This window comes from Ornithodoros turicata, unplaced genomic scaffold, assembly GCF_037126465.1.
Source record: "Ornithodoros turicata isolate Travis unplaced genomic scaffold, ASM3712646v1 Chromosome44, whole genome shotgun sequence".
In the NCBI taxonomy this organism is placed as follows: Eukaryota; Metazoa; Arthropoda; class Arachnida; order Ixodida; family Argasidae; genus Ornithodoros; species Ornithodoros turicata.
The window spans coordinates 468,266-495,888 of NW_026999374.1; the positions used below are offsets into that span (position 1 = coordinate 468,266).

Genomic DNA, 27,623 nt, shown 5'->3' on the forward strand with positions numbered 1-27,623 from the left:
GGTCCCCTTCATAGTAGGTCCATTCTTTTCGCCTGCACCCCGACCCTGAACTAGTTCAAGCAGTGCAACCCTCTCACATTCTTTTCGCCATGAACCTCGCATGTATTTAAGAACTGGTGATGGACCGGTGCAGCACTTTTCTTTCGAAAAGAACGAACTTAGTCTACGGGAAACAGCGAGGCTCACTGCGACCTGTTAATAGGAATGTAAGAATCGAAACCACCCACGATCGAGCTTACTTCCCGCTCGAGGTAGTGTTTCCGCCGTTCCCGGCGGTCGAATGAATCAACACTCAACTATTCTGGTGCAGGCGCCATCTGTCGGCATTCCTCCGCAGCTTGAATATGACAGGCCACGAGCTCGATTGGCCACACTGAGAGCTTACCGGTTCGCATGGAGGTAAGAAACTAAGGAGAGGGCGATACGATCGGAGGGCCGTGGGACCCCTCTAGCGGTCGCTCCTGGCAATACCACGCCCATCTAGTTGCCCAGTCACGTGATCCCCACATGTTTCGGCGTTATGGCGGTCGGCGCGGAGACTTGGAAGTTTAGCAAATCTCATCATCAGGAAACCTCTTACCTTCAAGGAGTCCATTCGCACAATACTTTGAAGGTTATGGGGTGTTTCAACATTCGCCGCGTGATAAAACACAGCAAAAGTTGAGCAAAACAGCAGAGAAGCCAGGCAATGTCACGATGACGTACGTACGTTTTCTAGCGATTTAGTGATCCATTGATTCCACACTGAGATGATCTATCTTGTGTTTCAACGGGTGTCATAGCTTCTAACTCCAAAGATGTTATGAAAGCGAAAACAAGTTATTCGGCAGCAGCTCGTCTCTGTATTCAGGTAAGGTACGCCGCGGACATGGAGGACGCCATGTTTTATGACGTCTTGCCGTGACGTTTATGGGTCACGTGTGTGGGCAACTAACCACAATGCCATGCGCGGGTCACAGCACGCTCGCTTGCATTGGGAGAGGCGCTTAGGGCATCTCCTTAGTTTCTTACCTCCACGCCGGTTCGTGATTCGCCAAGCCCCACGATCTGGGATGAATCGGAGAGCACTGAAGGCGAGTCGCAAAGCCGGGGATCGAAGAACGATACAGAACTCAACTGAATCGAAGGAATAGGAGAACGAGGAGAACCGTTCACTCTCGAGCTGAATCGAAGAGCAACGGAATCGTTTGCTCTCAAATGGCGCACTGGTTCATGGGTTCTTCGGTTCTCCGCGACTCGCTGCGTACAATTGCGTTGTTCTTGCTGGTCTCCTTTGGAATCTTAGCGTTGGTTCACTACGTCTCGTCGATACCGAGCTTTGTGGCGGACGTCGTATGGGTGGAAGTATTCAGAATCAAAAATGTATTTTAAGATCTTTTGTTTACGATCGGCTCGCTCTACGTATCGCTGGTGATGAGCTGCACTACACAATTCCAAGATATTTGTCAGATGTGCCGGAAAAGGCCCTTTTTGGCTAGTATGTGAGATGGCGTACATGTTTTTCATGTACGTATTTAGCAATGATCAGTACTCAGAAACCTTAAACCAGTCCCCTGGTGCCTGCCTTCGAATTTGGCGCCTCAGTGGCTACGGTAGAGGCTCCACATAGAAAACTAGCAATGATCAGGGTCACATGACCCACTAACGTCAATGATTCGCGAACGAATCTTTCGAACGAGTCCCTAATGTTCACTGATTTGAACGAACACATCAGATCAGGTCCCCCAAGGTCGCCATTTTCCCATGTATTTGTTCCGATCCCGACGCGTGCAATGCCGGAGGCCGCCCTTAGATACCCTGTTACCAGACGTTGGCTTGCGTTTGATTGTAGCGCGCTGAAGATCCAGTTGAAGCACAATCCAAGCCAGGCCAAGTCACCGAAGGAGAAATGGACGACTGCGCCTGCGGCGCCTGGTACGACAGGTACGCTATGTGATGCACGCAGCCGTGCACTAGATCCTTCCGATCGCTCAACACGTTTAAAAACGGGACCAAAAAGTGAAACACGACACAGAAAGTTGTTATACCCGTTTTATTTGGACATATAAAGACAAGATTCATTCGCAGAAACAACAAAAACATTTTGCCGCTAAACTTAGCGCGCTGAAGTGATCCGGAACGGCAACTGTGGGGTATCTAGTGGCGGCCTTCTTCGTTGCACGCTTTTCCGAGGTGAGTTTGGGGGACCTGCATCCACAGGGGGGCCAGAAAGCCGCCATTTTTGTAACTACCCCCAAGCGGTCGCTTTCCGCAAAATCGCCATCTTGTCGTGTTCAACGTCACGGAACTATCGCCCAATCACATCTCGGCTTGGCTTGTTTTCTTTATTATGTTTTGTTTCTCCGTCTCAGCTGATCCGTGTCATCTGCTTCGCCGCTTTCGACGTCCGCTTTGACTTCGCGTGTTTGGCTATTGAATTGCGTTTGCTTGCCACACATGCCACTTCTGTGACAGGCCATGGTAGTGTGTTGTTATTCCGGTTGCGCTAATCGTTCAGAGTTTGCAAGTAAAGAATCTGGCATAACGTACCACCAGTAAGTATATATCCCTGTGCTCTCGGTTTCGATTCGTCTCATTATGTTGCCTTTGTTTGTTCTCGGCGGTACGTTTTAGCTTTCCCCGAGACGAGTCGTTACGATTGCAATGGGTGAATGCGATCGGGAGACCGGATTGGGTGCCAACGAAGTACAGCCGAGTGTGCTCAAAACACTTCAGGAACGAGGACTTCGACAGAACGTCGCTAACACGCGTGCGCCTGCGGGAGGGTTCCGTTCCTGTCGCACATCCGTCGGTTCAAGTTCACCAGGTACGTTTCGCCATAATTATGGTCGATAATCAATTGCATATAGCCACACTATGGGCCCAGAGCTTGGGTACAAAGGGAATTAATGCAAGGGACATGTTAGCGGTCAAATTTGCCAAGTATTTGCTCGAGGTCAGGCCCTTTGACCACAAAATACGTTCACCAGTTCTTTTGTGTCTTTGGTGTTTAAAAGTCTGGTAAATACAACTCGTTCGTTGTCACGTCAGGAGGAGCATGACTTGCCAGCCAGACGGGAACCTAGCGGGCAAGAACCAATAGGCGTGTGCACGCCTGAACCCGGCACGAGCAACGTGAGCCTGCCTGAGCCTGACACACAGGAGGAGATTGAAGTGAGCATGGCGTCTGGATCTGACACTCAAGAGCCAATGGATGTGGGCCTGCTCGAACCAAAGACACCAGAGCGAATCCATGTGAGCACATATTTGAAAGCCTTTCAAATGTGATGCCGAACAATAGTATGCCGTTACAGGTAGACAGAACTACAAGCACACCTCTTGCGTCTGCTGTGGTAGGTATCATTTTTTTAGCATTAACCGCACAGTTTGTTTCACGAGTAAATCTTTATGGGTTTGTGCTGCCTTCATGTTTTTATTTGTTTTATACGATACATCAATTTGTCAGTCTTGCTTACTTAGTGGAGTGAAAGATGAACTGTATCGCATGCTAGTCCTTGAGTTGGTTAGCAAGCTTCCTATTCATTGTCATCCCCAGTTGACCATTAGGTCTTACTCAGAATTGAGCCACTTGCTCTGTGGCAGTGGTTGCCCAAACACTGGCCTCCCTTTCTCTTCTCCAAGTGTGTCATGGTTCGGTTTTTCAGGCTGTACAGAAGTTAGACCCAAGGTGTTATGCTCTTACTCATAATCGTGTGTAGGGAATCAACAGCTCAGGCTTCACTACTAAGCCACCTACCACAACTTCAATGTGAAGCCTCAGCAGCACAAACAAATGAACCACAGATGCATTGTGCCTGTCATGCACTTACACATTCGGTGCCTGGCTTGCATGTCACATGTATATAGTGTGCGACATTAAAAACTGATCAGAGCTCTTCATGAAGAGAGCAATAATCCTAAACCAGAGAGTATCTATGTTGCACATGAGTTACAACCAGGTGCTACTTTTGATGTGACACCTGTTTGTAACCCAAGTACCACAAAGGTAGCCTCCGGTTTCCGTTTATCAGTCTCACTGTGATGCACTCTGATCAGTTCTTAATGATGCACCCTGTATACCAGCACCCTGCAATATATCTATGGCATGACGATCACACAGAAGAGCAAAAATCATGAGAACACAGTAGGATTTAGTTCGGGCAACTATATTTGAAAAGCATTTCCAACGACCATAAAACCACATAAAACCCACTTCCTCACAGGTACCCCAAACAGATCTTGTACAGATTTAAACATGCCCTACGCATGAAAAAAACACTGTTCACTTTAATGCCCATCAATCGCATTTTCCATTAAAATTTCGCACACTGGGTCACTGCTTCGAAGACTACTCCCGCACGGTGTAAACCGAGGTTGTCCGCTACCCCCTCATATCTTGGCTTTAACATGGTGTTCAATGGACCAATCCCAGCATGCGCCTGGCATTTGTCCATACTGGATCCCAGCCGCGAATAATCCTGGATCCGCCCATGCTTTCCACGACACAGCACCAAACTCCATCTACAAGTGCTGCAGGACTTTTGAATCTTTATTTGGAAGTTTTCGTTTTGTTCTGATTATCAAGGGGCCCTGAATGAAACAGTGTTTTAATGATAATGGTTCTTGCGTGCACTCTCCTTCCAGTCCAGCCCCACACCAGCCAAGGCTTCCAGCAGTATCAGTTCCGACACACCAGGGCGATTTGAACAGTCGCGCACGGTAAGCCTTCGGAAGTATTGACACTAGGGGCTTCTCTCATTCTCTCTCCACTGCAAATCAAATGTAGCCTTCCTCTTTGCCTCTGAGTATTGGGACTTTACACCGTGGTTGTGTACTTAATTTAATTTCTTTTCAGGGCTCTTCCGCTTGTCTGTTCACAAGCTTGACTCCGAACACTAGCAGGCCTGACCCCATGGTAAGGATTGTGCTCTCAGTGGAAAGACTAGGATGTACATAACTAACGCACAGGGGTTATGATCATACTGAACATCCTATGTATTACATTTGTACTGCTATTTCCACGTCTTTCCAGGACACAACCCCCAGTGGCTCAACTCCAAGCACCAGCAGATGTGAACCTTTGGTAAGAATTATACTCGACGTGGAAAAGAATTGCATGTTCATAACTAATACGTTAAGATTCCACTGTAGGTGCTGACTGCACCATTCAAGTATATGTTCCAGGAGCAGGCTTTCAAATACCTTATTTCATACAGTACAGGTGCATAAGGGAAAACCAGTTAGACTTGAGCATACAGTTTAAATATATTATTGCCCCTTTCACGGCTACATTTCAGTACAGTGCAGTGCCGTTAGTTGCAGCCTGTTGTATAGTTACTGGCCCGAGGAAACATTTCTCAAATTATCTGTTGCCAGCACTTATTGGTGTTAGCAATGGGTATGAGGGTAGTCTGAGTGAACTAAGAGGGACAGTCTTTCTGACAAAACTGATCTGTCTCTGCTGCAGCGATGCTGGCAACACTTGTAGCCTAATAGTTATAGTTACAAAGCTCAGAGAGTGCTCTATATCATGGAGGGAATTCCCAGCTTGGTATGCATGCTGCTGATTATTACTAACCCCAATACTTGTCACAATGAATTGTACTGTTTGAATCAATAAAGATGGATTTGATCAAGCGCAATGGCGTGGAGAAACTTCTGTGATCTGCATGGCTGACTTTTTGTCATCTACTGTGACCACTGCAATGTGGATCTCTCCTCTAGTGAGTATATGCACAGTGTGTCAAAAAAGGAGCAGTGTTGTGCTACTGTGTCTCGTGATACTAGGTCCTAATTCACAAAGATATAAGGGTGCGATTGCTTCCATTCAGTGCTAGGTAAATACGTCAAGAGTGCTCATAGTAAACAGTTAAATTCGAGACATCCAAGGTCTGTTTATCTGTACGAGTGATACGCTGAGAGCTGGCAGCTCACTATAGGCAGGCTAACTGCCGCATCAGATGTTTTTTTTAAATTTTAGTAAACATAATGTTAGGACAGTAACTGTAGACCTTCATACTTTATTCGAATAGCCACCATATGAGTAGGTCCTGTACCAGACAGGCAATCATGCTGTGTTGTAAAGGAACTCTGAGCAAGCAGCTCCTACATGTATCTGACCAGAAGCACAACCTGTGCATGACTGCATGGCCTTGCATGTGGCTGCCACGTACTATCTAAATTGTTCACAGCTGAGTATTAATGAGGTTATTGGTACCTGTTGTCTCAGGCGACATCCTCTGAAGACACGCCAGTAAAGGCCTTCCTCAAAAAGGAAGTCAAACGTATAGGCAACCTGCATACCCTCAGCAAAAAACGAATCAAGGCCTTGCAGCAGGCACAAAGACGCATCAAACAGAAAGTTGCAAAGCTACAGCATGTGATATCCCATCTCACATCTCAGAACATTTTACTTCAAGAACACGCAAGCTGCCTCGAAAACATTGCCGGTGCAAACAAGGACTTGCTGATGAGGCAGTCAGCAAAAAGTAAGGGGACAAGCTTGCCTCATAAGTACAGCCCAGAGTTACGAGCGTTTGCACTTACCTTACATTTCTATTCGCCACGTGCATATAACTATGTAAGGCAGGTCTTTGACACGTGTCTACCCCACCCACGTACGATACGGAAGTGGTACCAGTCAGTCGAAGGTGAGCCAGGGTACTCAAAAGAAGCGCTGTTAGCCCTGCAGATGCGTGTTACGGACAACAACCAGAAAGCACTGTCAACTGTATGCAGTCTTATGGTTGATGAGATGGCGATTAGGAGGCATGTCGAGTGGGATGGGAAAAGGACTTATGGCTTCGCAACCGTTGGGCCAACCTCGGAGGATTCTTGTGCTGTAGCAAAGGAGGCATTTGTCATCCTACTTGTTTCGTTACATGAGCAGTGGAAGCTGCCGATAGGATACTTCCTTGTAGATGGAATAACTGGCGAGCAAAGAAGTAACCTTGTCCTTCAAGGCTTGTCTCTTGTACACAATGTTGGAGTGAAGGTTGTATCTGTTACCTGCGACGGTGCTGCAGCAAACTTGTCAATGTTGCATAACTTAGGATGCTCGCTGCAGTTTGAAAATCTACGGACCAGCTTTCCCCATCCTGACACAGCCGAGCCCATAAGCGTATTTCTTGACGCTTGCCACATGCTGAAGTTAATACGAAATGCATTTTCTCACTTCAAGTCCTTCATTGATGAAGATGGCAAGGAAATATCATGGGACTACATAGAGGCACTCCACTCACTTCAACAGAAAGAGGGGCTCCATGCCGCAAATAAACTAAGGAGGGCGCATGTTCAGTGGCAGCGGCAGCCCATGAAAGTCAATCTTGCTGCAGAGCTTTTAAGCATGAGCATTGCAGATGCCATACATGAGTGTCGTGATCTAGGTGTATCAGGGTTTGAGGACTCGGAGGCAACTGAGAGGTTCCTGAGAGTTATCAATAATGTGTTCGATGTGATGAACTCCGTCAATATGCACCAGAAGTCATGGAAGAGGCCGCTCTGTCCGGAAAACATCGAAAGGGCACGCACAATGTTTCAAATAGCCACAACATACATTTGCAGTCTACGGAGGAGCAACTCTGGGCCACTTCTTGTGCAGACTAACCGGAAAACTGGGTTTCTTGGTTTCATCACATGCTGCAAGAGTGCCATCGAGCTCTATGACTTTCTCCACTCTAAGAACCTTGTGACATACTTCCCAACACATCGCGTCAGTCAAGATAATCTGGAACTGTTCTTTGGTTTAGTACGTTCGCATGGAGGATACAACAATAATCCTACTGCAAGGCAGTTTGCAGCAGCATACAAAAGATTGATCATTAACACCGAAGTGGAAGCCTCTCAAAAAGGAAATTGTTTACCACTCGAAAATGTCTCCATACTGCACGTCAGCAGCGCTAGACAGCCCCTATCGGAAGACATAATTAACTGGACATCAAGAGGAAGAAGCATACCTGCAGAAGAAGTGACTCTACAGGAGGATCTACGTGAGCATAACTACTTCTCAGACCCAACGGAGCCATCAACTTTTGGTGAAAGAGTGATAGTGTACATTGCAGGACGTATAGTGTGCTACCTATGCGAGTATCTGAAATGTGACATCTGCATCTCCCACCTGACAGTCCGTACACCTTCCCTCTACCATTCACTAATACAACAAAAGGATTACTTTCACAGACTTCCCTATCCATCTGATGATGTGATCACCATTTGCAGGAAATCTGAGAAGCTGCTGCGTGCAGCTCTTTTCCAGGAGGGCATATCATCGGCAACACTTCTGCAAAGGTTAATCTTACAAGTGCTGGAGTCTATGATGGACAGGGGTGTGTTCAGCTCCATACGTAATGACCACATGCTCGAACAGACGTCACTTGAAAATCACTACTTTCATCTAATACGATCTATTGCTCACAAATACTTAAGCATACGCATTCATCACGCTTGCAGACTACGTACAGAAGAGTTGCACAAGATTAGATGCCGGCAAATGTACACTAAGCTTACCCAGTTCAAAGGACAATAGTTGCCTTAGGAGCCAAAGTACATGCCACTGTGATTTGTTATTATATTTGCCCTAATAAGTTGTTGTTCCCAATGATAAATGTGTACTAATTGGGCCATAATACTGTCATCTGCATTCATATTCCAATACTATACCCAGACGTTGCCCCAGTCCTGAAGCAGTGTCAGCTAAAAGGATTTCTTAGCACGACAGGAGAGAGCAGCCTTACAGCTATAATTACAGGAGAAACGCAAGTACTGCAGCTGATAGACTGGAACAAACGCTGGCAGGCTGCTTGAGGAATGATTGTGTGTGCGCATGAAAGTGAGATTTCGGTGTGGAGGTAAAAATTTTCGAGCACAGTGAGAATGCAATTTATTGCTTAGAACGTTTTGTCAGTTGCAAAAATGCAGAAGTCACACTGCCTCCTTCCTTTGGTTGTATACTCAGCCCGGCTTTTGCAAGCAAAACAAAGCAGTCTGTTGAGAAATCAGCTTTACAGGCACAGTATGAGGTGACAGAAATCAGCAGACCTAGCGTGAAACAATGCGCGCAGGCTGCATTTCAGGTACTACGGTAATTCTTCAAATGTATTATCAGTGATTGTGCCTTATAAATAATGTGAGGTGAATGGAGGAATTACAGTTTTACCCAACAAGTAAAGTGGCACAAGTAACAAGCTCTCCTACAGCATTATTTCGTTTTTCAGACATCCCACTGTCTTCTAATTGTATTACACTTGGAGACCTACTTTTCTACTACAACGCGACAGTAATAACCAAGGCTGGATGATCTTATAAAATGAAACGGACAAAAACAAACGAACGGCGTTACAATGTTTACATCGACCCAGGTCGCGGTTCGTGGGCGCCGCCATGTTTATGGTCACGTGTGAACACGACAAGATGGCGCCTACTGGCACGCTCTCGTGTATGGGCGATTGCATTGAAGGGCCGCCCTGTGGTGCTATACGCACTACGACGGGCGCCACCTAGGGGGCTTCCCTTGCACCACGTGGCGGAGTCCAGGGAACGAAGTGTGTAGGTAGACACCAGATTAAGTCGCAAGTTTGGGGGTGCGGTGGTATGGTGTAATGGGTTGAGCTGCTTGGCTGTGAAAGTGGGGTTCCGCAGTTCGAATCCGATCGCATATATAAAAAAAAAACAATATATATCCATTTCATTAGCACTATCTGAACCACAGAAAGGAACCGCCACTTTAAGCCTAACGGTTTCGCATGGGTGATTTTGCGAGACGTATGAGTCTTGGGTTAGGCCAGGTTAGCGCATTTTAGTTAAGTTAGGTCAGGCTAGGTTACACAGATTGGAGGATTGCACTACGTAGTGCGCCTCGACCGGAAGTGGCTATGGATGGATGGATAGTGGCTGTTCCCTTTGTAGCGGGCGGTGACGTTGCGCCACCTAGCCAAAGAAAGAACAACCCGACATAAGTTAAATGGAACCGCACACAGAACCCTGCGATGGGCTTGAACCCGCACCGACCCTATCGCCCCCGATACTAATAGAAGGCCTGCACAACCAACCGCACTACAGTGACCAGCACCCGACCCCTTGGAATCCAACCGACAAATCAACCGAGGAACATCGAGCAATTCCACGTTACCAACAAGCAGTTGATAGCCCACCACAACACTCCATAAAACCTGTACAACGGAGACATTCCCGAAGAAGAAACCAACGAAGGCAAAGATACGCCAACTGCGAAGACCTAATTGTCGCCAGTTTAAATCTACAGGGAGGCACGAAAATGAAATGGGAGGAGCTCCAAAGAAACGGGATAGAGGAGAACATCCATGTATATGCGCTCACAGAAACTCACCTTCAGAACCAAGAACAGCCACTCCTGAATACAGGCTGGCAATGGATTGGTGCATATCGGAAAACCGGAATAAAAAAAGGAGGCGGTGTTGGATTCGTGTATCAATCCCAGTATGTAAATGCAAAATTGGTAAAAGAATGCGAAGAGCATATGTGGTCAGTATTCGAAACACAAAAAGGAACGGAAGTGGCGGTATGTGTTGCGTACATGGCAACAGGCACCAGCAGCGACACTAGACACTAGGAACAACACGATCTACGACTGCATACAGCAGGATCTAAACAAACTCAACAACCAGAAACTCCGCATAATCATAACCGGCGACTTCAACTGCCACTGCATGGAATTAGATGGGCGCGAGACAGCAGACAAACTACGCACTCTTGCAGAAAACAACAGGCTAAGAATATTAAATCTGGAACCGACTTGCGAGGGGAAAACTACATGGACCAGAGGAACGCAAAAATCAGCTATCGACTATTTCCTGGTAAACGAGACCTTCAGCAAGACCGATGATAACTTGAAGCTCGTTACAGACGAAGAAGGAAGGCTTAACTGCGACAGCGACCACAATCTCCTGAAATTATCAGTCACGGTAACTCACCCGGCCTCTCGAAGACAAACCAGATCACGCCAGCGGCATCGCGACAAAAAGAAGAGACAGCGTTGGGAAACACAGGACGTGAACAAACTGTCTAACACACCATCTGTTGACTATGATCAGCTCATCCGACAAATAGAAAATGCAGCGATGAAGTCGGTCGGGAAAACATCAAAGAAAAGGTCGACTAGAAGAAGGAATCAGCCTTGGTTCGACGATGAGCTGAGAGCCGCAGTAGACCACCGAAAGCAGCTAAATAGAGCAAAAAGGAAAGCCATAAAGTTAAAGGAGGATTACTCAGAACAAGATCGACTGTACCAAGAACAGAAAGCAATAGTAAGTCTTATGGTAACCGACAAAATTCGGGCCTTTCACGAAAAAATCACTAGTGACATCAAGGAAAAAGGCAAGAGAGGCGGGGCAGCTCTCTGGAGATACATCAGGAACCTTCAACAACACGAAAACAGCTCACCAGTGTACGCCTTCTATAACGAGAACCAACAACTGCTTTCTTCAGCCACAGATATAGAACGATTCTTAACTACGTACTTCACTAACCAGCAAGGAGAACTTCCCAAAGCCAACCGAAAGCGCACCAAACTCTAACAGAGCAGACACCATGGAATACTTTACTGTAACAGAAGTGGAAAGGGGGATCCGTGGGCTCACATCGGGAAAGGCAGCGGGCCCGGACAACCTGCCCAACGAATTTATCAAAGCAATGAAACCGCAGGCACTCCAGGCATTAACACATTGCTTCAATGAGATACTATATACTAAAGTAATACCCGATGACTGGAAACGAGCAGACATTCAACTGTTGCACAAGGGCAAAGGCAAACCAAAGGAAGAGATCAGGAGATCGTACCGCCCAATAGCCGTGCAAAGTAATATATATAAGCTTTTCGCCGCACTACTAGCAAAGAGATTACAATTTGAATGCGATACAAAGCTATCTGATCTGCAAAATGGTTTTCGTAAGGACATAAGATCTAGTGACAACATCTTCATCATCACCCAGCTCATAGAACTGTCAGAAGCCGAAAACAAAGACCTCTACTCGGGCTTTTTAGACTTGGAGAAAGCCTACGACGCCGTCCCACACCACGCCCTAATAACAAAAATGCACTGCATGGAAATCTCGACGAACACAACAGAAATGATCCAGGCAATCTATACAGGATGTACCAGCAAATACTATATCGGAGACTTCAAGTCGGGAGAAGTTAGACTAGAGGTTGGCCTACGACAAGGCTGCCCCCTGTCCCCAACACTATTTAATATTTTCATTAACGACCTCCTCTTCGAGTTGGACTCTTCCAAGAAAGGGATGTATCTACACTCCCAAAAAACAGACGGAAGTAGAGAGAGCGCGTGCGTAACGACCCTTGCCTTCGCGGACGACATCATCCTGATTACGAACACCGCAGAAGATATGCAGGACCTTCTAGGCCTGTGCTCGAATATGGGAAACGCCGAAGGCATTCGCTTTAGCCAAGAGAAACCAAAAATAATGAAATTCGCTGCATCACCTACCGTGCCAACATTTCACCTCTAAAATTTCGAGCTGGAGTCCACCGATTCGTACACCTACCTAGGTGTAACGATAGAAAACAGAAGGGACTACTTACACCAACACGAGCTAAACATCATCCGCAAAATCAACCAAAAGAAAGGCCAAATTTGGCATCTATCGCGTCACTCCTACCAACCATACGAAGTCGGCAAACTACTATGGAAGACCATTGCCGTGCCGGCGGCCACGTATGCCAACGATGTCGTCTGCTTCACCTACGATACAATGAAACAAATGGAACGACAACAACGAGAGATTGGGAGGTGGATTCTCCATGGCTCCTTTGCTACACAAAATCCGGCCATCCAGGGAGAGTTAGGCTGGTCAACGTATTTGTTCCGGGAAGCATGATCGAAGAGCCGATACCTACGTAGGCCAGTCCACAGGCCCAATGACACACTTATAACACGAATATTTCGCTACCTCCGGTACACGAACGTCCGCACTAATTGGATAAAAAGAATCAATCACATTGACCGCATCTACAGCAAAGACACCAACAGGCAGCTGACCAAAAACGAATACGAATGGAACAAGAAAATAAAAAGGGAAATGAACCTCATAGAAGAAGACATATGGCACTCAACTGTAGCAAAAAAGAAGAGTATGAGCAAGTACGCGGCAAACAAGCTGGCACCAGCCCCAGAGAAATTCTACAAAGGAGACAGAGCCAGTGGACTGCTATTTCATGCCCGAACGGGTTCACTACTAACGAGGAAGAGGCGTTCCGAAGTTTTTGGAAAGGATTCCCCGATATATGCATCCTATGACTTACGAAACGTTGGCCCCGTGCGTGATTCCGTATACGCAGGTTCCTGCCGCGTGTATTTTTGTTGATCGTACGGTTATATTGTGTCCGGTTGGCTGAATTTCGTGCTGAGGAGTTGCATTATTCTCCATTATGCTGGTCGCCAATCGTCTTTTTGTAGTACTGCAGGGCTGCACATTGGCACGTGTGGGCACGTTGTCCTCATGTGATTTCTTTATTCATATGTGTTGAAGTCAGGAGTTAAGAGCACCGGACCAACCGCATGGAGCCAGTTTGGCTTAGATCAGCCAGTTACCCACACACTGCAAGGAAACACCACTGAGCATTCACACTGGAATGGTGGAGCAGATGCTCTTGGTCGAAGTTCGGCCTTTGTCACGTTATGCGCACCATTTCGTCGTGTATTCGATCACCCAGGATTGTAATCAGACTACCTAGAAAATCACTCTCTCGCAAAAGCAACATATTTCGTTGCTGCCATCTTTCCTGCATATTTCGTGTTTCTGTTCGTGCTTCCGGATTACTGTTCGAGCTAAATTTAGATAGCAAAGAAGAGCGTTTACTATTATGATTTTTGGTGTGTGTTGTTGTTGTTCTACCCTGACAATTACGTCCCCCGCGGGGTGCAGGTTTGATAGGTATTTTCTCAGTCCTATTTTAGGCCCCCTTACTTTTCTGTTGAAATTATTCCTGTACTGTGTGAGAAATTTTCTACCTTTACGAATAACTGGACTCGAAATGTGGTACGTTACCAGATAAAGATGGAACGCGTTACTTTCGTCGTTACCGCCCACGTGATCAGAACAGTGCCCGTCGCGACGTCGTTGTGTACGATATAAACAGGTCACGCCGGAGCAAGGATGATCGAAGAGCATCGAGAAATACACTCAAAGCAAATATATTCGCACTGGAATGGCGGGAGAGAGGCTCTTGGCGGAACTTTAGACTATGCAAAATGGAGTAATCACTTCGTCGTGTAACTGATCACTCAAAATTATATTCATTTTACCTAGAAAAATTACTTGCTCGCAGAAGACTGATTGAAGTCAAATTCACTAAACGAGTAATCGATCTTCACGTGTTACGTACAACTCGGTCGTGACGTTGTCCGCTCCACTGAGGTAAACGTTGCAGCTTTCACAGAGGCATAATTCCATCTGAAACATGTCTACCTCATGCTACTTTCGAAAATAAAGATACCGTTCGAGGCAAATTTCGCCAGCGTTCCAATTCGAGAAGCGACATGAGAAGTGCGGCAGACACCGCGTTCAGGGGTGCGTGCAAAATCTCGCCCTTGGAGTATGGAGCCAGGGCACATCATCACGACAGGTAGCTGTGGGTCAGCTTCTTCGCTTCTTTTGTCTTTCAAACACACTACTCTGTTGGGTTCGGTTACGCCCCATTTCGTCCAAACGTTTATTTCGTCCAAGTACTCACAACGTCCAAATATTTAATTCGTCCGAAAAAAATCGGACGTACTGAACACTTGGACGAAATGAACAGGCGGGGAGAAACTTGCCCAGCGCGTCCAATACCCGTACCGTCCAATAGCCCATTTCGTCCAAATGGGGGAATTCCCAAAATCTTTCGGCAGGCGACTGCCTGGCTGCATTCATGAAAGCACAGGCCATTTTGACACTGGGTGAATGGCAGGTGACTGTATTCATGAAAGCAAATGGATTATCGATCAAACGGGGAATCACAGAAAACACAAACCCGTTCACAGGACCGCTGACCTACAGTGACCGTCCAGTTAACGATGTGTTGTTTTCTATAACTATGTTCTCGCTAAGTACCGCGTTTCCCAATGTCAGTGATCTTTCTTGGAAACATCTAGGGATCTGAAAGGAAACTTGCGGTCCTTTGCCTTTACGTAGACTACTTCGAGCGGCAGTGGCTTACCAACGTTCATCTCTGGAATTAGTTTGCGGATGAGGAATATCTCCGCACAAACGATCACGCCGAAGGGTGGCATAATTCGCTGCGCATGAAATTCAAGAGCCAACCCCACATGACGTTACGGACGGCATAAGGCCCAAGTGACCAAAACGTCCACATGTTCATAAGACCCGAAAAACAATTGGGCCTTTTGCGCATTTGGGTCAAATGAGCAGGACAGGATAAGGTGTCCAGAAGGCCCAAATGGTCATATGGCCCGAAAACCAGAAAGGAAGACTCACAGTGTATTTTTTCGACCGTATTTTTCAGTGTATAAGCGCCGTTATACATTGAAAGAAGTTCTCTGAAGAAGTCCTGCGCGTCATCTAATGTCATCATATGCGCGTCATCATCCTGCGCAGGACTTCTTCAGAGAACTTTTTTTATATATAACGGAGCTTGTACACACAAAAATGCGGTACATTTATCAGTGCGAGTTATATGCGAGAAATATTTTTCTGTAAAATCGCTTTTCAGGTGTGACTGCGCAGGAATTCCACACTTTGCCGAGAATCGCTACGGCTTGGTATTTTGCTCGGGACTGATATTTATTATGTTCATCAAGCAGTGCCCATTTTGGACAATTGCACTCGGTCACTCAGTGGAATATGCTCCTTCTGCAGCGCGCATCTCACGTGAACACAAACAATGCGCTTCTTCCGTTTTGTGAAATGTAGTCTCCAAAGAGTTCAGTTACAGAATCAATTCGAAGGTGTCCGCCTATTTGATAGAGCGCCATTTGGTCGAACGGCCCCGAAAAAATGGCCCCGAAAATTTGGTGACGGAACTAATGGTCTCGAAAAAAAATTACACCGATGGGTTAGAGCGGAAAAAACGGTCCCATGCGTAGGCGTGGTTTGCGACGTTCAGACCCCTCCGTAATCGTACCTTTGGTAGCGCATCTGGAAGAGAGAAACGACGAGTAAACCCTTATCTCCTATGCAAATTTCCTCCTGAACCCCTCCAGAAATATTTTTTTTCTAGCTACGCTACTGCCGTGCCCGGCTTGGATACCTTCGCAGAAAAAGCTCTACATATTGTGCGTCATAGCAGTATTCAAGCGAAAGTTGAAAAGCTTTTAATGCGGCAAACGAATCAGTTGTTCAATAAATATATTAGGCACAGAGCTTACCAATCTGTACCGAGCGAAATATTGAACGCTGTAAGGATTCAATATTTATTTGTATTTTACTTTTTCTCACATTTATATCTTATTTGCTTGAAATTTTTTTTCTTCATTTCAGTACTTTTATTAATATTTTTAGTTAAGTTACTTTCATTAATTTTTTTTAGTTCAGTTACCTTTTTCTCCTCTGTCGCATTCAGCATTTAATTAATATTGCGCATATGTGCAAAGAAAATACATATCTAGGTCACTCCTAGTCTTCCCTCCTGGTTTTCGGGCCATATGACCATTCGGGCCATATGAATATTTTGGCCTTCTGGACACCTTACCCTGCCCTTCGCATTTGACCCAAATGCTCAAAAGGCCCAACATTTTTTCGGGTCTTATGAACATTTGGGCGTTCTGATCACTTGGGCCTTATGCACACTTGGGCCATATGAGATGATACCAAATACAGCTCAGGGGAAACGATGCTGGGAAACGAAGCACCCTTCACAGACGTAACAGAGCAGTTTGCTCATGTCATCAAGGCATACCTGCAGCGCGTGTCCCATTTGCTGGGCCATGCTAACTAATAAGTTAGTTGTTCAAAGGAAAAAAAAAACTAAACGGAGCAGGCTGAGCATTTGTTTCTCGTTTTACTCGGTGTATAACATCTTTCAGTGGGAATGTTTAAATCTTATCTTCAACTAATAAGTCAGTTGTTGGAATGAAAAAAAAAAAAAGAAAGAAAGAAAAATAAATAAACAGAGCAGGCTGAGCATTTGTTTTTCGTTTTACTTGGTGTATGGCATGGCATCTTTCGGTGTGAATGTTTAAATCCTACCTTCAATCGTAAACGAAGCAATTGTTCACTCGCATTCGGAGATCCCCCTCCCTCTTCGGACGAAACAAGCGTTTGGACGGTACGGTTATTTGGACGGGTTGGTCAAGTTTTCCCCCCTTTGGTTCAGTTCGTCCAATGCCCACTTTGTCCAATTTTTTTCGGACGTGCTGAGTGCTTGGACGTTGTGAATACTTGGACGAAATAAACATTTGGACGAATCGGAGTGCTACCGGACTACTGGTATGGCTTTCTTGTGACTCTTATTGATTTTTTGTTGTTTTTTTTTGCCGTAGTTGCTTCGGTCTTCCAAGTCGGAGGCGCTGTAATACCATCTGACGTCATTTGTTCGTAAACAGGGAGATGTCTGTTATCAGCTCTCTAAACTGAAGGTGCCCAATTTATAACTTCGTATGAGTTACGTAATACTCGGATTATCCTAAACACTTTTTTGTGCAGGTGCAACAATAACCATTTGCCATCTGCATTCAGTGTGCAGATATGAATGTGCTCGGCTATGGGTGCTGACCTCGGCACCTCGTGAACTATGGGTCGACAAAGAAGGTATCGAAACTATTTTTATATCAAAAGGGGTTAAAAATGGGGCTGTTTTCTAGAAACACGATTAATAGAGTTAAAACCCTCCCCAGTGATAGGAAGGAACAACAAGGCCTTGTTAGAACACGGGATAAGGCAGACCAGTTGGAAGAGCGGCAACCTTGAGAAGATCAGGTTCAAGCGGGATTGAAAGATAATGAAGTTCTTGGTTCGCCAGTCAGTGCGATGTGTTTTTGTCCGTCTTTTTAGCTCCCCGGCACTGGGGGGTTTTTAACGCTTGTAATCGCGATTATTTTTATAGACTTTGTTCTCCTTTCTGATAATAAAGTGCCACAGTCCAGAATGCTGCTAGGCTGTCTGGGATTTTCTGAGCTCTTTTACACACGCTTGTAAAATGCACGTAGAGGAACAACGTCTGCATCACCTGAGCGTAATCACACGCAAAGCCGCATGGTGAACGGTCTGCACACAATCGGCATAGAAGTGCGGTACCGCCCATTTTCAAACTGTCCGCCGGATTCGTAGGAGACCTGCAAGGTTATAGTTACAGTCACTCAGACTTGTACAAAATACTGCGCAAAAGTATTTAAAATAGAGTACAAAATACTCAAAGCTGAAAGTAATTTGAGTAGAGTACTAAATACTCTAAGAAGTATTTAAGATACTCTTTAAAGTACTTTAGTATTAGCAGTAAGTGAAACGCGTATTCTGAACGCGCTTATGGTCAAATGATCCAACGAGTCAAATGTTCCAACAGGTCATAAGCTCCAAAAAGTCACGTGACAGGCGAGTCAAAAGCTCCAAAGCGTCAAATGCTCCAACCGCGTCAAAAGATCCACACGGGTTCCGTATTGTTCAATATTATCTCGTCCTCTGAGCGTCAAATGCTCCAACCGCGTCAAAAGATCCACACGGGTTCCGTATTATTCAATATTATCTCGTCCTCTAACCAACTTTCTAGCGATGCCTTGTACCAGAAAGTTTTTTTTTTTTTTTTTCGAAGAACAACATCCAGTGAAACTCAAGTCGAAAGGGTAACGTACTCTTCAGTGTTTTCGTGTCCCCTGCCATGTATGTAAACGTGTTAACCTTGGACATGGTCAATGACCGTAACCCCTGAACGACAGGAATGGGCTTATTCTGGGAAGCAGGACGTCGTGTGCAAACTTGGGGTTGAACGAAGGGGTATAAAACCTGGACTGGGCGGTCCGAAAACATTCGGGAGCAGAGGTCATCTTCACGGTTCTCGCTGTCCGAACTGCAAGCATACATCCACCTTGATTGCCTGGTTGAATGGACCTCGACTTCGGTGCCCCGACTTTTGTCCCATCCAGTTATCGCTCGAAGCATCAAGTGATTCAGTACCGAAGCAAACGATGGCCAAATGCAGTGTTAGAGTTTGCATTCAAATCTACAAACAAGAAGGACCCCAGTATCCAGTACTACAGGTATGTATAACTTTTAAGTGGACATTCTGATACCGTTATACTAAGTTCGATAGCAGCAGTACTCGGTGTTTAAAAGTTGGTTACCTATATTTTTTTTCTTTTTCTTAGAATGTCGGACCGCAGAGTGAATTCATATTAATGCCGGACGATTCGTGAATGCTTCTTTTACAGATGCACGAGCTGTTATCGCCTGAGCAGGTTGGCGAGGGGAACCAACGAAACCTGGTCTGTTGCCCACGTCACGCTGCAAAACGGCGTCATGAGGACAGACCCGGGTCATCCATCGACACCGCACAGCTGTGACCCCGCCGAGGATGCAGAGGCGGCCACAGTCCTTTCCAGGCGTTACATGTATGAAGTCCGAACAGACGTACGGACCAGCAGAAAGAGACCTCGGCAGGCATTCGACGAAGCAGTGTCTGCTGTACAGGTCAGGTTTCAAGATGACGACGCGAGTCTTCAAAATGACATCAAACGCCAGATGAGCACCAGCTACGGTTTTGCCTCCAAAAGACGTGCGTTGTCGCGCAATCGACACGCAAACATTCCGAAGGGAAACTCCATTGACGCCATACTTCCGGAGCTGCGAATTACGAAGGATGGCCAGCAATTTCTTCAACTGGAAGACAAGACTGAAGGGAGGAGACTGCTCGCATTTTACGCCGAGAAGGACCTGGACGCCTTCGCAAACACGGAGTACATCCTGGGGGATGGCAACTTCAAGTATAATCCATCCGAATTTCACAGCCCTGGACAGCTGTACACAATACATGCAATTGTCAAAGGCGAAGCGCACCCCATAGTGTACGCATTGATGCAGGCAACAGATGTGAGAGCGTACCAAGCGGTGTTCCACACCTTGAAGGAGTCCATGGTGCGACGATTTGGTCACGTCGGGAGCCTATCCACTACGGCGACCTGGCTATTTGACTATGAGTCTGCAGCAATACGGGCAGCACTCAATGTGTTCCAGACAGCGACGGGTGAACCCAACGTGAGTACGAGATCAGAGTAGTGTTCTCATCTTATTGGCTATATTGTTCTTGCTGCAACGTATATAAATGTTTCTTCTTATTCCTTATTCCTTTCCTTTCTTCTTCATTGATTACGCAGGTGCGAGGCTGCGCCTTTCACTATGCCAAGGCCATCAACAAGAAGCGAGACGAGCTCGGTCTGAAGGTGTTGTGCAGAGAGAACGCCGAAGTCAACCGATGGTTTGTTCGAGTGAGGCATCTGCCGTTCGTTCCTGACGACTTCCGCCTGGCCTTCGCCGACGACATCCTTTCTGTGAAGCCGGACCTGCCTCCACTACATGCGGCGCGTCTGGCGCTGTTTGACCGGTACTACCGAGCGTACTGGCTCACGAACAGCCTGCTGAAGGACCGCTGGGGACAATTTGGGAACCGAGGACCGAGGACCACAAACCACGTAGAAGGCTGGCACAATGGCCTGCACAGTCGGTTCACGTGTCGTCACCCAAACCTGGCCGAGTTCCTGGAGTTCCTGCGAGTCAGTCAGCACGCCGTGCAAAACAGAGTCCAGGCCCTTCTGTTGGACCCGTTGGCAGTGCCAACCCCGACGTCAGCTGCAGTACGGGAGAGAAACGCGAGCCTATTGCAAGAAATGGACTCACTCTCGTGGTACTAGGAACGGTTTTCTGACGAAGTTGGTTATTGACATGCAAGGCCAGGCTTGGGACCAGCCTATTGTACAAGAGGATAAATGACAGATTCGCGAATTCCCGAAAAAAGAAAAAGAAGAAAAAACGGGTTAAATTCCAGTGAGCTGAAAATCTCGGCACGGCGGGAAGCGTGCTGGATATGGCTTAACGAGGAAGGAAAGTATTTTGAGTACTGAGTAGCAAATACCGAAAAAAGTATTTTAAATATATTAAAAATACTTGTCGCAAAAAGTATTGAGTAGAGTACCAAAATACCGGAAAAAGTATTTAAAATACTATATTTTGAGTACGTACTCAAGATACGTACAAGTCTGCCAGTCACTATATATAAGCTTAAGCTTAATATAGCTTAAGCGTATATAGTGACTGTAGTTATAGTGTTACAGATTGTTGCATCCACCATTAGAGAGTGCACGTAATCCAAACCGTACACCACAGCACTCTCAGCTGCAATTAGGAAGTGCTACGTGGCCTTTACCGTGTGGGAACCTCCCCGGGTTCATTCCCCGGCACCTCCACCAGAGGTCGGCGTCGACGAGGACCGTAGTGCATCAAGGGTACCCAGTTTCTTGGGCGTCACATAGCCGGTGGTCGGCGCAGCCACGCCTCCTTAGGACTGCTGATCTGGCCTCTGCCCCACCACCGTTCAGGGGACTCACCATGTCAGAGCGGAACCCAGCTGATCCTCTTCAGCCTTGGTCACCCGAAGAGGAGAGCAAGTTATGCCCCGTCTGTCAGGTACCTGAGCTGCACCGAGCAAGTCACCGGCGCGGCAACCTGCACCAATCCCGTGTTGAGCAGGCCCACCGCCCTGAGCCGATCGACGTGGCCACCGCCCTCTCGACCCTCCGTCGGCTCCGTCCGGAGCTGCTACGCGAGACCGAGGGGCAACCCCGACAACCCTTTCCTCCCCCCGCCGGTGACGATGACCTCATCGACCTGGACGCTTAATCGTGATTGTCTTCCACTGTGTACATACTTTTGCGATGGGGGAAATGTGGGCACTCTTCCATGTATATTGGCAACATGTCGATAGAGGGCGCAGGCCTCATCGGTCCGCTCTTCGGGAAGGGGGTTCCGGTGGTGGTGAACAGAGGTTCCCACAACCGTTTACGCTGCGAGCAACAGACAAAGTATGCATTCGTGCTTCATGAAAGGAAGAGTCAATGTGTTGTTTGCGCCGATATTTTAGCAGGTTATTGTGTGAATGTCCGTAGAACCTACATCTCGTCCCCCACACTACTGGAGCTGGTGAAAGTCCAACGTTGTTTGCAGATATTAAAGGACAACCCATAACTGCACGCTTTTTGAGTGTCTTATTCACCATTTCGGCAGTTTCTTCCCCGAAGAAATTTGTTCCGAGTGTATGTTAATTTCTCCATTATGTATCGTATAACGTGAAAGAAAAACAATGTGCAAGCTTCCCGCAATAACGATTCACAGGTAGAGTGAAAATGGTTTAGAGCACTAAACAGTTAAATTACGAAAAATTAGACTTTTGTTCAATTAAACTGTTTAATGCTCTCAACCGTTTTCGCTTTTCTCTGTTACGTAGTTGACGTAGTCTATACCTAAGGGTTGTCTGAGTTCCCAGCAGTTTCCTGCTAAGGCCCCTCTTCCTGTTTGACACTGCTGCCTCAAGGAGCGTAGATGAAGGTATCGCATCTAATTAATTAATGTTCTAGGCTAGTTCCTAAAATGTTCCTCTGGACACCTTGTGGGATCACTTTCGATAATGAATTAAACCGACTCAAATCTGCACGGTTTGCCATCCACTGGCTAAGATCAGTGACTGTTGAAAAAGATTTCGCGTGACCCCCCACCAAGTGGCAGATGCAGGGATGTATCCATACCCCCCCCCCCCCCCCATCTGTGTCTGTCTTTTTAGCTCCCCGCCACTGAGGTTTTAACGCTTTTAATCATGATTCAAGAAAACTGAACAGCCCAATTTTTAGTGCATAATGTAAAAACCTCGAGACTAGGGAACACGAAGGGACAGAGACAACACGAACCTTCGTGTTCCCTAGTCTCAGGGTTTTTACATTATGCATCATCTTCACCAGCTCGCTTGCTTCCTAGCCATTTTTTCATTGCCAATTTTTAACCCTTCCCGATCCCCAAAAATTATGCAATATTTCGTCAAAGAGCATAAAAATAAATGGGAGTAGCTGCATGTTATGATCTAACCCAGGGCCGGCGAAACGGTGGAGCAGCCGGGGCCCGTAATTTCTTTCGCCGCCCCTGATCGTGATCACTTTGACGGAGGTTTGAAAAGCGCGCGTCCACGAGGAGGACGAGGAAAACGAGGGGGAGAGAATAAAAAAAAAAGGAGGAAGAGTTGAAGAGTCACGTGGGGTAGGCTGATAGCCGGCAAAGAGACTCTCCCATTTGGGAACAGTCATATCGTTTTGTAGTGCCGCTAATTCTTCCCTGAAGCGGTGACTGACTCTCTTCCTGAAACTCTTGGTGCTCTCGAGCCATATCTTGCGCTAGTTTTACGGTTACATCGTTACATCATCGACATCATCATCATGGAAAGTTTGGGAAATATGGCCGCGCGCACACAGGGCAGATTCGGCGGCTGAAAGCTTCAGCGCGGTTCTAGTAGTGGCAGAGTGGCTTCGAGTGTTTACTTTTCACTGCGAGCTATTTGAAATGAGGTACTCCGTCAATTCAGGGGCTATTGGGATCTTCATTATTTTGAAAACACCCACTGTTCCGTGCTCCCTTAGTGCACCAGCATTGTACAGGTACAGGACAACAAAACAATTTTGTGAAGAACGCAGAACAGGACCTGAAGGAGCAAGACACAGGCCGCATGCTCGAGTGAGAGAAACAGGGATTCATCTACGGAAAATAGTAAGTTATATCTCGACGTATAACCACATTAGCCCGCATAATTCAACTTGGATGAGTAATGAAATGTTGGAGGAAGTGTCCAGAGTGGTGTTTCAACATCACGGTACTCCCGTGCGGGTCTTGACAACTATATGCTCGCTTTTGCCAAATTGGCGCCTAACTTGATGCATAATGATGAAGCATAATGCATCGGCTGGGCATTCTTTTGTTGGTGTCACCATTCCGCAGGTCGGCTTCCTACATGCAGTGTTGTGGTTGTTAGATTAGTTTAGGTTCCGTTAGTGTTCAGCTTATTCTAGTCAGGGTAGTGTAAGGTAGCTTCGTTTGCAACGTGAGACAATTGATGTCCTGCGGCTGGAACACATAGAAAGGACAAATACATACGAAGACTCGAGTGCTTAAGAAATTAATGATGAAAGGTGGATAAGTCACTGGAAAGGTTAGCCAGCTGTAGGACTCGAACCCACGGTAATCCTGAAGATGCGGGTTCGAGTCCTACAGCTGGATAACCTTTTCAATGACTTCCATCTTTCGTCATTACTTTGCAAATTGGTACAGCTCTAGGTTAGGTTCCGTTAGTTTAAGTAACTGAGTCTAGTTTTGGATAAGTCCAAGTTACCTTCGTGTAGCTTGTCCTATGCCTTCCTATGCACCTTCTGGACGGTGCCGGCTTCAGGCGCTCTACCGCGTTCCTCATGTCACGGACAGTCCGATGGATTTCACTGCATAAACAATTGGGTCCACCCGGCAGATGCTATAAGTCCCCGTCATTTATCACAAACTTGAGTAAATTTTCCAAGTGCTTCACATTGGTGGGGTAAAAGGCAGACCTTTACGTGACACATTTTTTATTTCCATTCGTAATAATTTGCTTAATAAAACTTGATTTAGGTGACAATCACATCAGCAGGCGGCAAAAAGCTAGTAAGAACAAATTCCATTGACCGTGTTATTTCTAGGTGGCGTAGTTTTTTAACTTTGTTTTAGTTTTTTTAAATTATAAATCAATGAGACATTTTCTGGGACACCCTGTATGTACAAGAGAGATGTAATCCAGAAGATGTGGGTTCGATCCCTACAGCTGGCTAACCTTTTCAGTGACTTTCATCTTTCACCCTGTATGTGCTCTTCCTACTTGGATGGTACTTTGTCATATACTGGGAATATATAAATTAAGCGAGTCTTCACGCACACACACACATTGAGAATTCTATTTACATAGTCATTGTTATAAAATTGCCTGCCAGCTAAGCAGATGTTGCATACTGCACAAAACTGCCCATGGCTTCCTGGTGTGTAAGTGTTGGAAAGGGGGAAAATATTAACCTCGTTCATCACACTTTATGCCTTCCAAATGTTACATCTTGAATCTGGAAAGTAGTTAAATATGTGTATCATGTTTCTTGGAAGGAAAAAGAAGTCCTCGCAATATTTCGTCGAGAACTTCTCACCGGCACCTCTTCTGTCTGAACGTAGCTGACCCTCTGACAAACGGTGAGTCGCTGTTTTCACGAATACACTGTTCAGGGATTTCATGTTCTGTGAGCGTACGAAAACCGTCGCTGTATTTGTTTCACTTCAGGACCCAATTTTCCCTTTCCAATTTACGTGGGATGAGGACAGCACTGCGCATTAAAGAAGAGGCAAGAGATTCTTGTGACTTCGAGTCATCACATGCCAGGCCCTTTGGAATCACGACTCCAAGAAAATGAAGTTCTCTCTGGAGTTCCGCAATCAGCCCGTGAGAGTGAAATTGGAACCACCTGATGTTGCATGCCTGCCACAACAGGGCCAGGTACATCAACAGCACTGTGGTGAGTATGCCTCAGGAGGTGATACTTATTGTAAAGTCCGTGTAAAATTTACACTCAGGTGGTGAGTGTTTTATAGATAGGGCCTGACTTTTTCTAGTTAAATGCTGGAAGGCGAATTCAGGAGGGAAAAAATTGTCCACTATCATGGTTCCCACTAGTCCTTCAAACACTCGAATGCCCTAGAATTTGAAAATGCAATTTTTCGAGGTTTGGAAAACTTGGGAATTTTCCACAGTCCTTGAGAACTCTCAACTTTGCATCTTTTTTTTTTTTTCATATTCTCATGGGGCTGGTAGTGCAAATTCTACTTATGCAGAGCTATTCGTCGTTTTGAACTATATCGTAATTTTACGATTTTTTTCCCCACGAGCGCTCTAGGGCTTATCTGATGACTTTTTTTTCTGGTACCTTCCCCACATGCTGGTTTTAACGGAAGGGCCAACAGTGTCTCTGGAACAGCACTGCCCTGCCGATGCACAAACAGTGCGTAACAGGGATGGGTCCACATTCGAATAGATTGGTCTTCCTGGTGCATTCCCCAAAGCAGCTTTAACGAAAAGTGGTGACAGCGATTCACGTCTTCTGGAAAACCACTGACCCATCAAGCTATGAAAAACACCAAACAATTGCACAATCCGATCTTCTTAGAACTCTAGAGCTGACCTCCTTTGTTGTACACCATGACGACCCCGGAGTATGAACCACAGGGTTTATGGCCTTCTCTATGGCCTCCTTAGTTGCACAATTCAGTCGTTTCGTAACGCCCGTGGCTTATCTGCCAGAAAATCTTCAAAACGTCCCTAAAGACGCGTCCTGCGGCTTATCTGCGGTGCAGCTTATACGCGTGAAATTACGGTAGTTTCAAAACCACGGGGGTTAGCACTCTTTGCAGTAGGAATCTAGCCTAACAATTCAAACCAAATTAGTTCGCGCAACGTTACCACTTAGAAGAAACACAAATGAACACAGCAACGAGTGGGATCCCAGAAAGGATGCAAAGAGTGACATCCAATGAGACAGCAGGAGACGAGCACGCATCCCTATCGTGACTGTGCGCGTTTGGAATGGGCCCGATCGTAGTGTTCTGAATGTGCACGGCATGACGCTGCATTTTTCAATACCGATTCACTCAATGGTAGTCCACTACAGTTCTCATAAATTTTCTACTGACAACAATTATCGTCCTGTCCTTCGGACAACGACGCCAGGCCACTTCGCAACGCACATTTTTTTTCACCAATCTGACACATGATTGGAATTTGGGGCAGGGAGAAATCTGGTTCAACGGGAACCAGCGATAAAGTGATTCTCACGAGGGGATAATTGGGGCTAATCGGGTTTAACTCTAAAAACTAGGACCCTGTTTATAGAATGCTCTTGGGGAACGTGACACGGTAATATTCTATAGATGTACCGTAATTCACTCGTATAAGCCGCACCGCAGATAAGCCGCAGGGCCCATTTTTAGGAACATTTTGAAAATTTTACCAGCAGATCAGCCGCGGGCAATAAGACTCAACTGATTTATGTGACAAAGGAGACCGTAGGGAAGGCGATAAACCCTGCGGCCCCTATTCTGTGGTCGACATGGTGTGCAACAAAAGAGTTCTAGTGTTCTAGCAAGATCGGATTGTTCCCTTGTTGCGTGTTCTTCATGGATCGACGGGTCAGTGGCCTTGCAGAAGACACGAATCACTGTTACCAATTTCGTTGAAGCTGTTTGGGGGAAGGCACCAGGAAAGTCAGTCAACTCAAATGTGGACTCTCCCCTGTTTCACATTGTTCGTGCCCCGGCAGGGTGTAGCTGTTTCGGAGACACTGTCGGCCCTTTCGTTAAAACTGGCTCGGCCACCAACACATTCTCGTAGAGTCCGGCGCAGGGAATTACTATATCCTGTACTGTCAAACTTGGGCTGCAGGACAACAGTCATGCAGATGATCGTTCCGTGCACTTGTCCAAAATCATTTGAAAGTGACTGTTCAATGCATATATTACGTGCATATACGAGCAAAAATGCGTGCGGGCACGCAAACTCAATATGGATCATCAAGAACCATTTCCACCCAAATCAATCGAGCGAGGTATTCTGCTCTCGTCTACGATTTTCA

The 27,623-nt window shown here is 46.3% G+C and overlaps 4 protein-coding genes across 5 annotated transcripts in view; all 4 read left to right on the plus strand.

Moving 5' to 3' along the window:
• Nucleotides 1-27,623, plus strand: part of LOC135374138 (uncharacterized) — a 181,980-nt gene that overhangs the window by 2,760 nt on the left and 151,597 nt on the right. The window lies entirely within an intron of this gene.
• On the plus strand, nucleotides 2,458-5,227 carry LOC135374133 (peroxynitrite isomerase THAP4-like). Its single transcript, XM_064607142.1, has 7 exons — nucleotides 2,458-2,534; nucleotides 2,614-2,806; nucleotides 3,031-3,234; nucleotides 3,294-3,332; nucleotides 4,624-4,698; nucleotides 4,835-4,894; nucleotides 5,012-5,227. Exons 1-7 carry the CDS (start codon nucleotides 2,458-2,460, stop codon nucleotides 5,135-5,137), a joined length of 774 nt encoding a protein of 257 aa, XP_064463212.1. The 3' UTR covers nucleotides 5,138-5,227.
• Nucleotides 19,510-20,807, plus strand: LOC135374134 (uncharacterized). The gene is made up of 2 exons (XM_064607143.1): nucleotides 19,510-20,154; nucleotides 20,274-20,807. Exons 1-2 carry the CDS (start codon nucleotides 19,510-19,512, stop codon nucleotides 20,805-20,807), a joined length of 1,179 nt encoding a protein of 392 aa, XP_064463213.1.
• Nucleotides 23,400-27,623, plus strand: part of LOC135374141 (zinc finger protein 845-like) — a 257,280-nt gene continuing 253,056 nt past the window's right edge. Inside the window, exons 1-4 of one of the 2 annotated variants that reach the window (XM_064607155.1) lie at nucleotides 23,400-23,501; nucleotides 23,574-23,700; nucleotides 25,111-25,194; nucleotides 25,283-25,514. In XM_064607155.1, the coding sequence (XP_064463225.1) occupies nucleotides 25,409-25,514 (106 nt within the window). In that variant the 5' untranslated portion in view covers nucleotides 23,400-23,501; nucleotides 23,574-23,700; nucleotides 25,111-25,194; nucleotides 25,283-25,408. The remainder of the gene's footprint in view (nucleotides 23,502-23,573; nucleotides 23,701-25,110; nucleotides 25,195-25,282; nucleotides 25,515-27,623) is intronic. The other variant, XM_064607158.1, reaches the window with a different exon arrangement.

Coding starts and splice junctions, on each gene's coding strand:
- LOC135374133 (XM_064607142.1), top strand. CDS start 2,458: ATGGTAGTGTGTTGTTATTCCGGTTGCGCTAATCGTTCAGAGTTTGCA. Junction 2,807..3,030: donor CGTCGGTTCAAGTTCACCAG/GTACGTTTCGCC, acceptor TTGTCACGTCAG/GAGGAGCATGACTTGCCAGC. Junction 3,333..4,623: donor CACCTCTTGCGTCTGCTGTG/GTAGGTATCATT, acceptor CTCTCCTTCCAG/TCCAGCCCCACACCAGCCAA.
- LOC135374134 (XM_064607143.1), top strand. CDS start 19,510: ATGTATGAAGTCCGAACAGACGTACGGACCAGCAGAAAGAGACCTCGG. Junction 20,155..20,273: donor CAGCGACGGGTGAACCCAAC/GTGAGTACGAGA, acceptor TTGATTACGCAG/GTGCGAGGCTGCGCCTTTCA.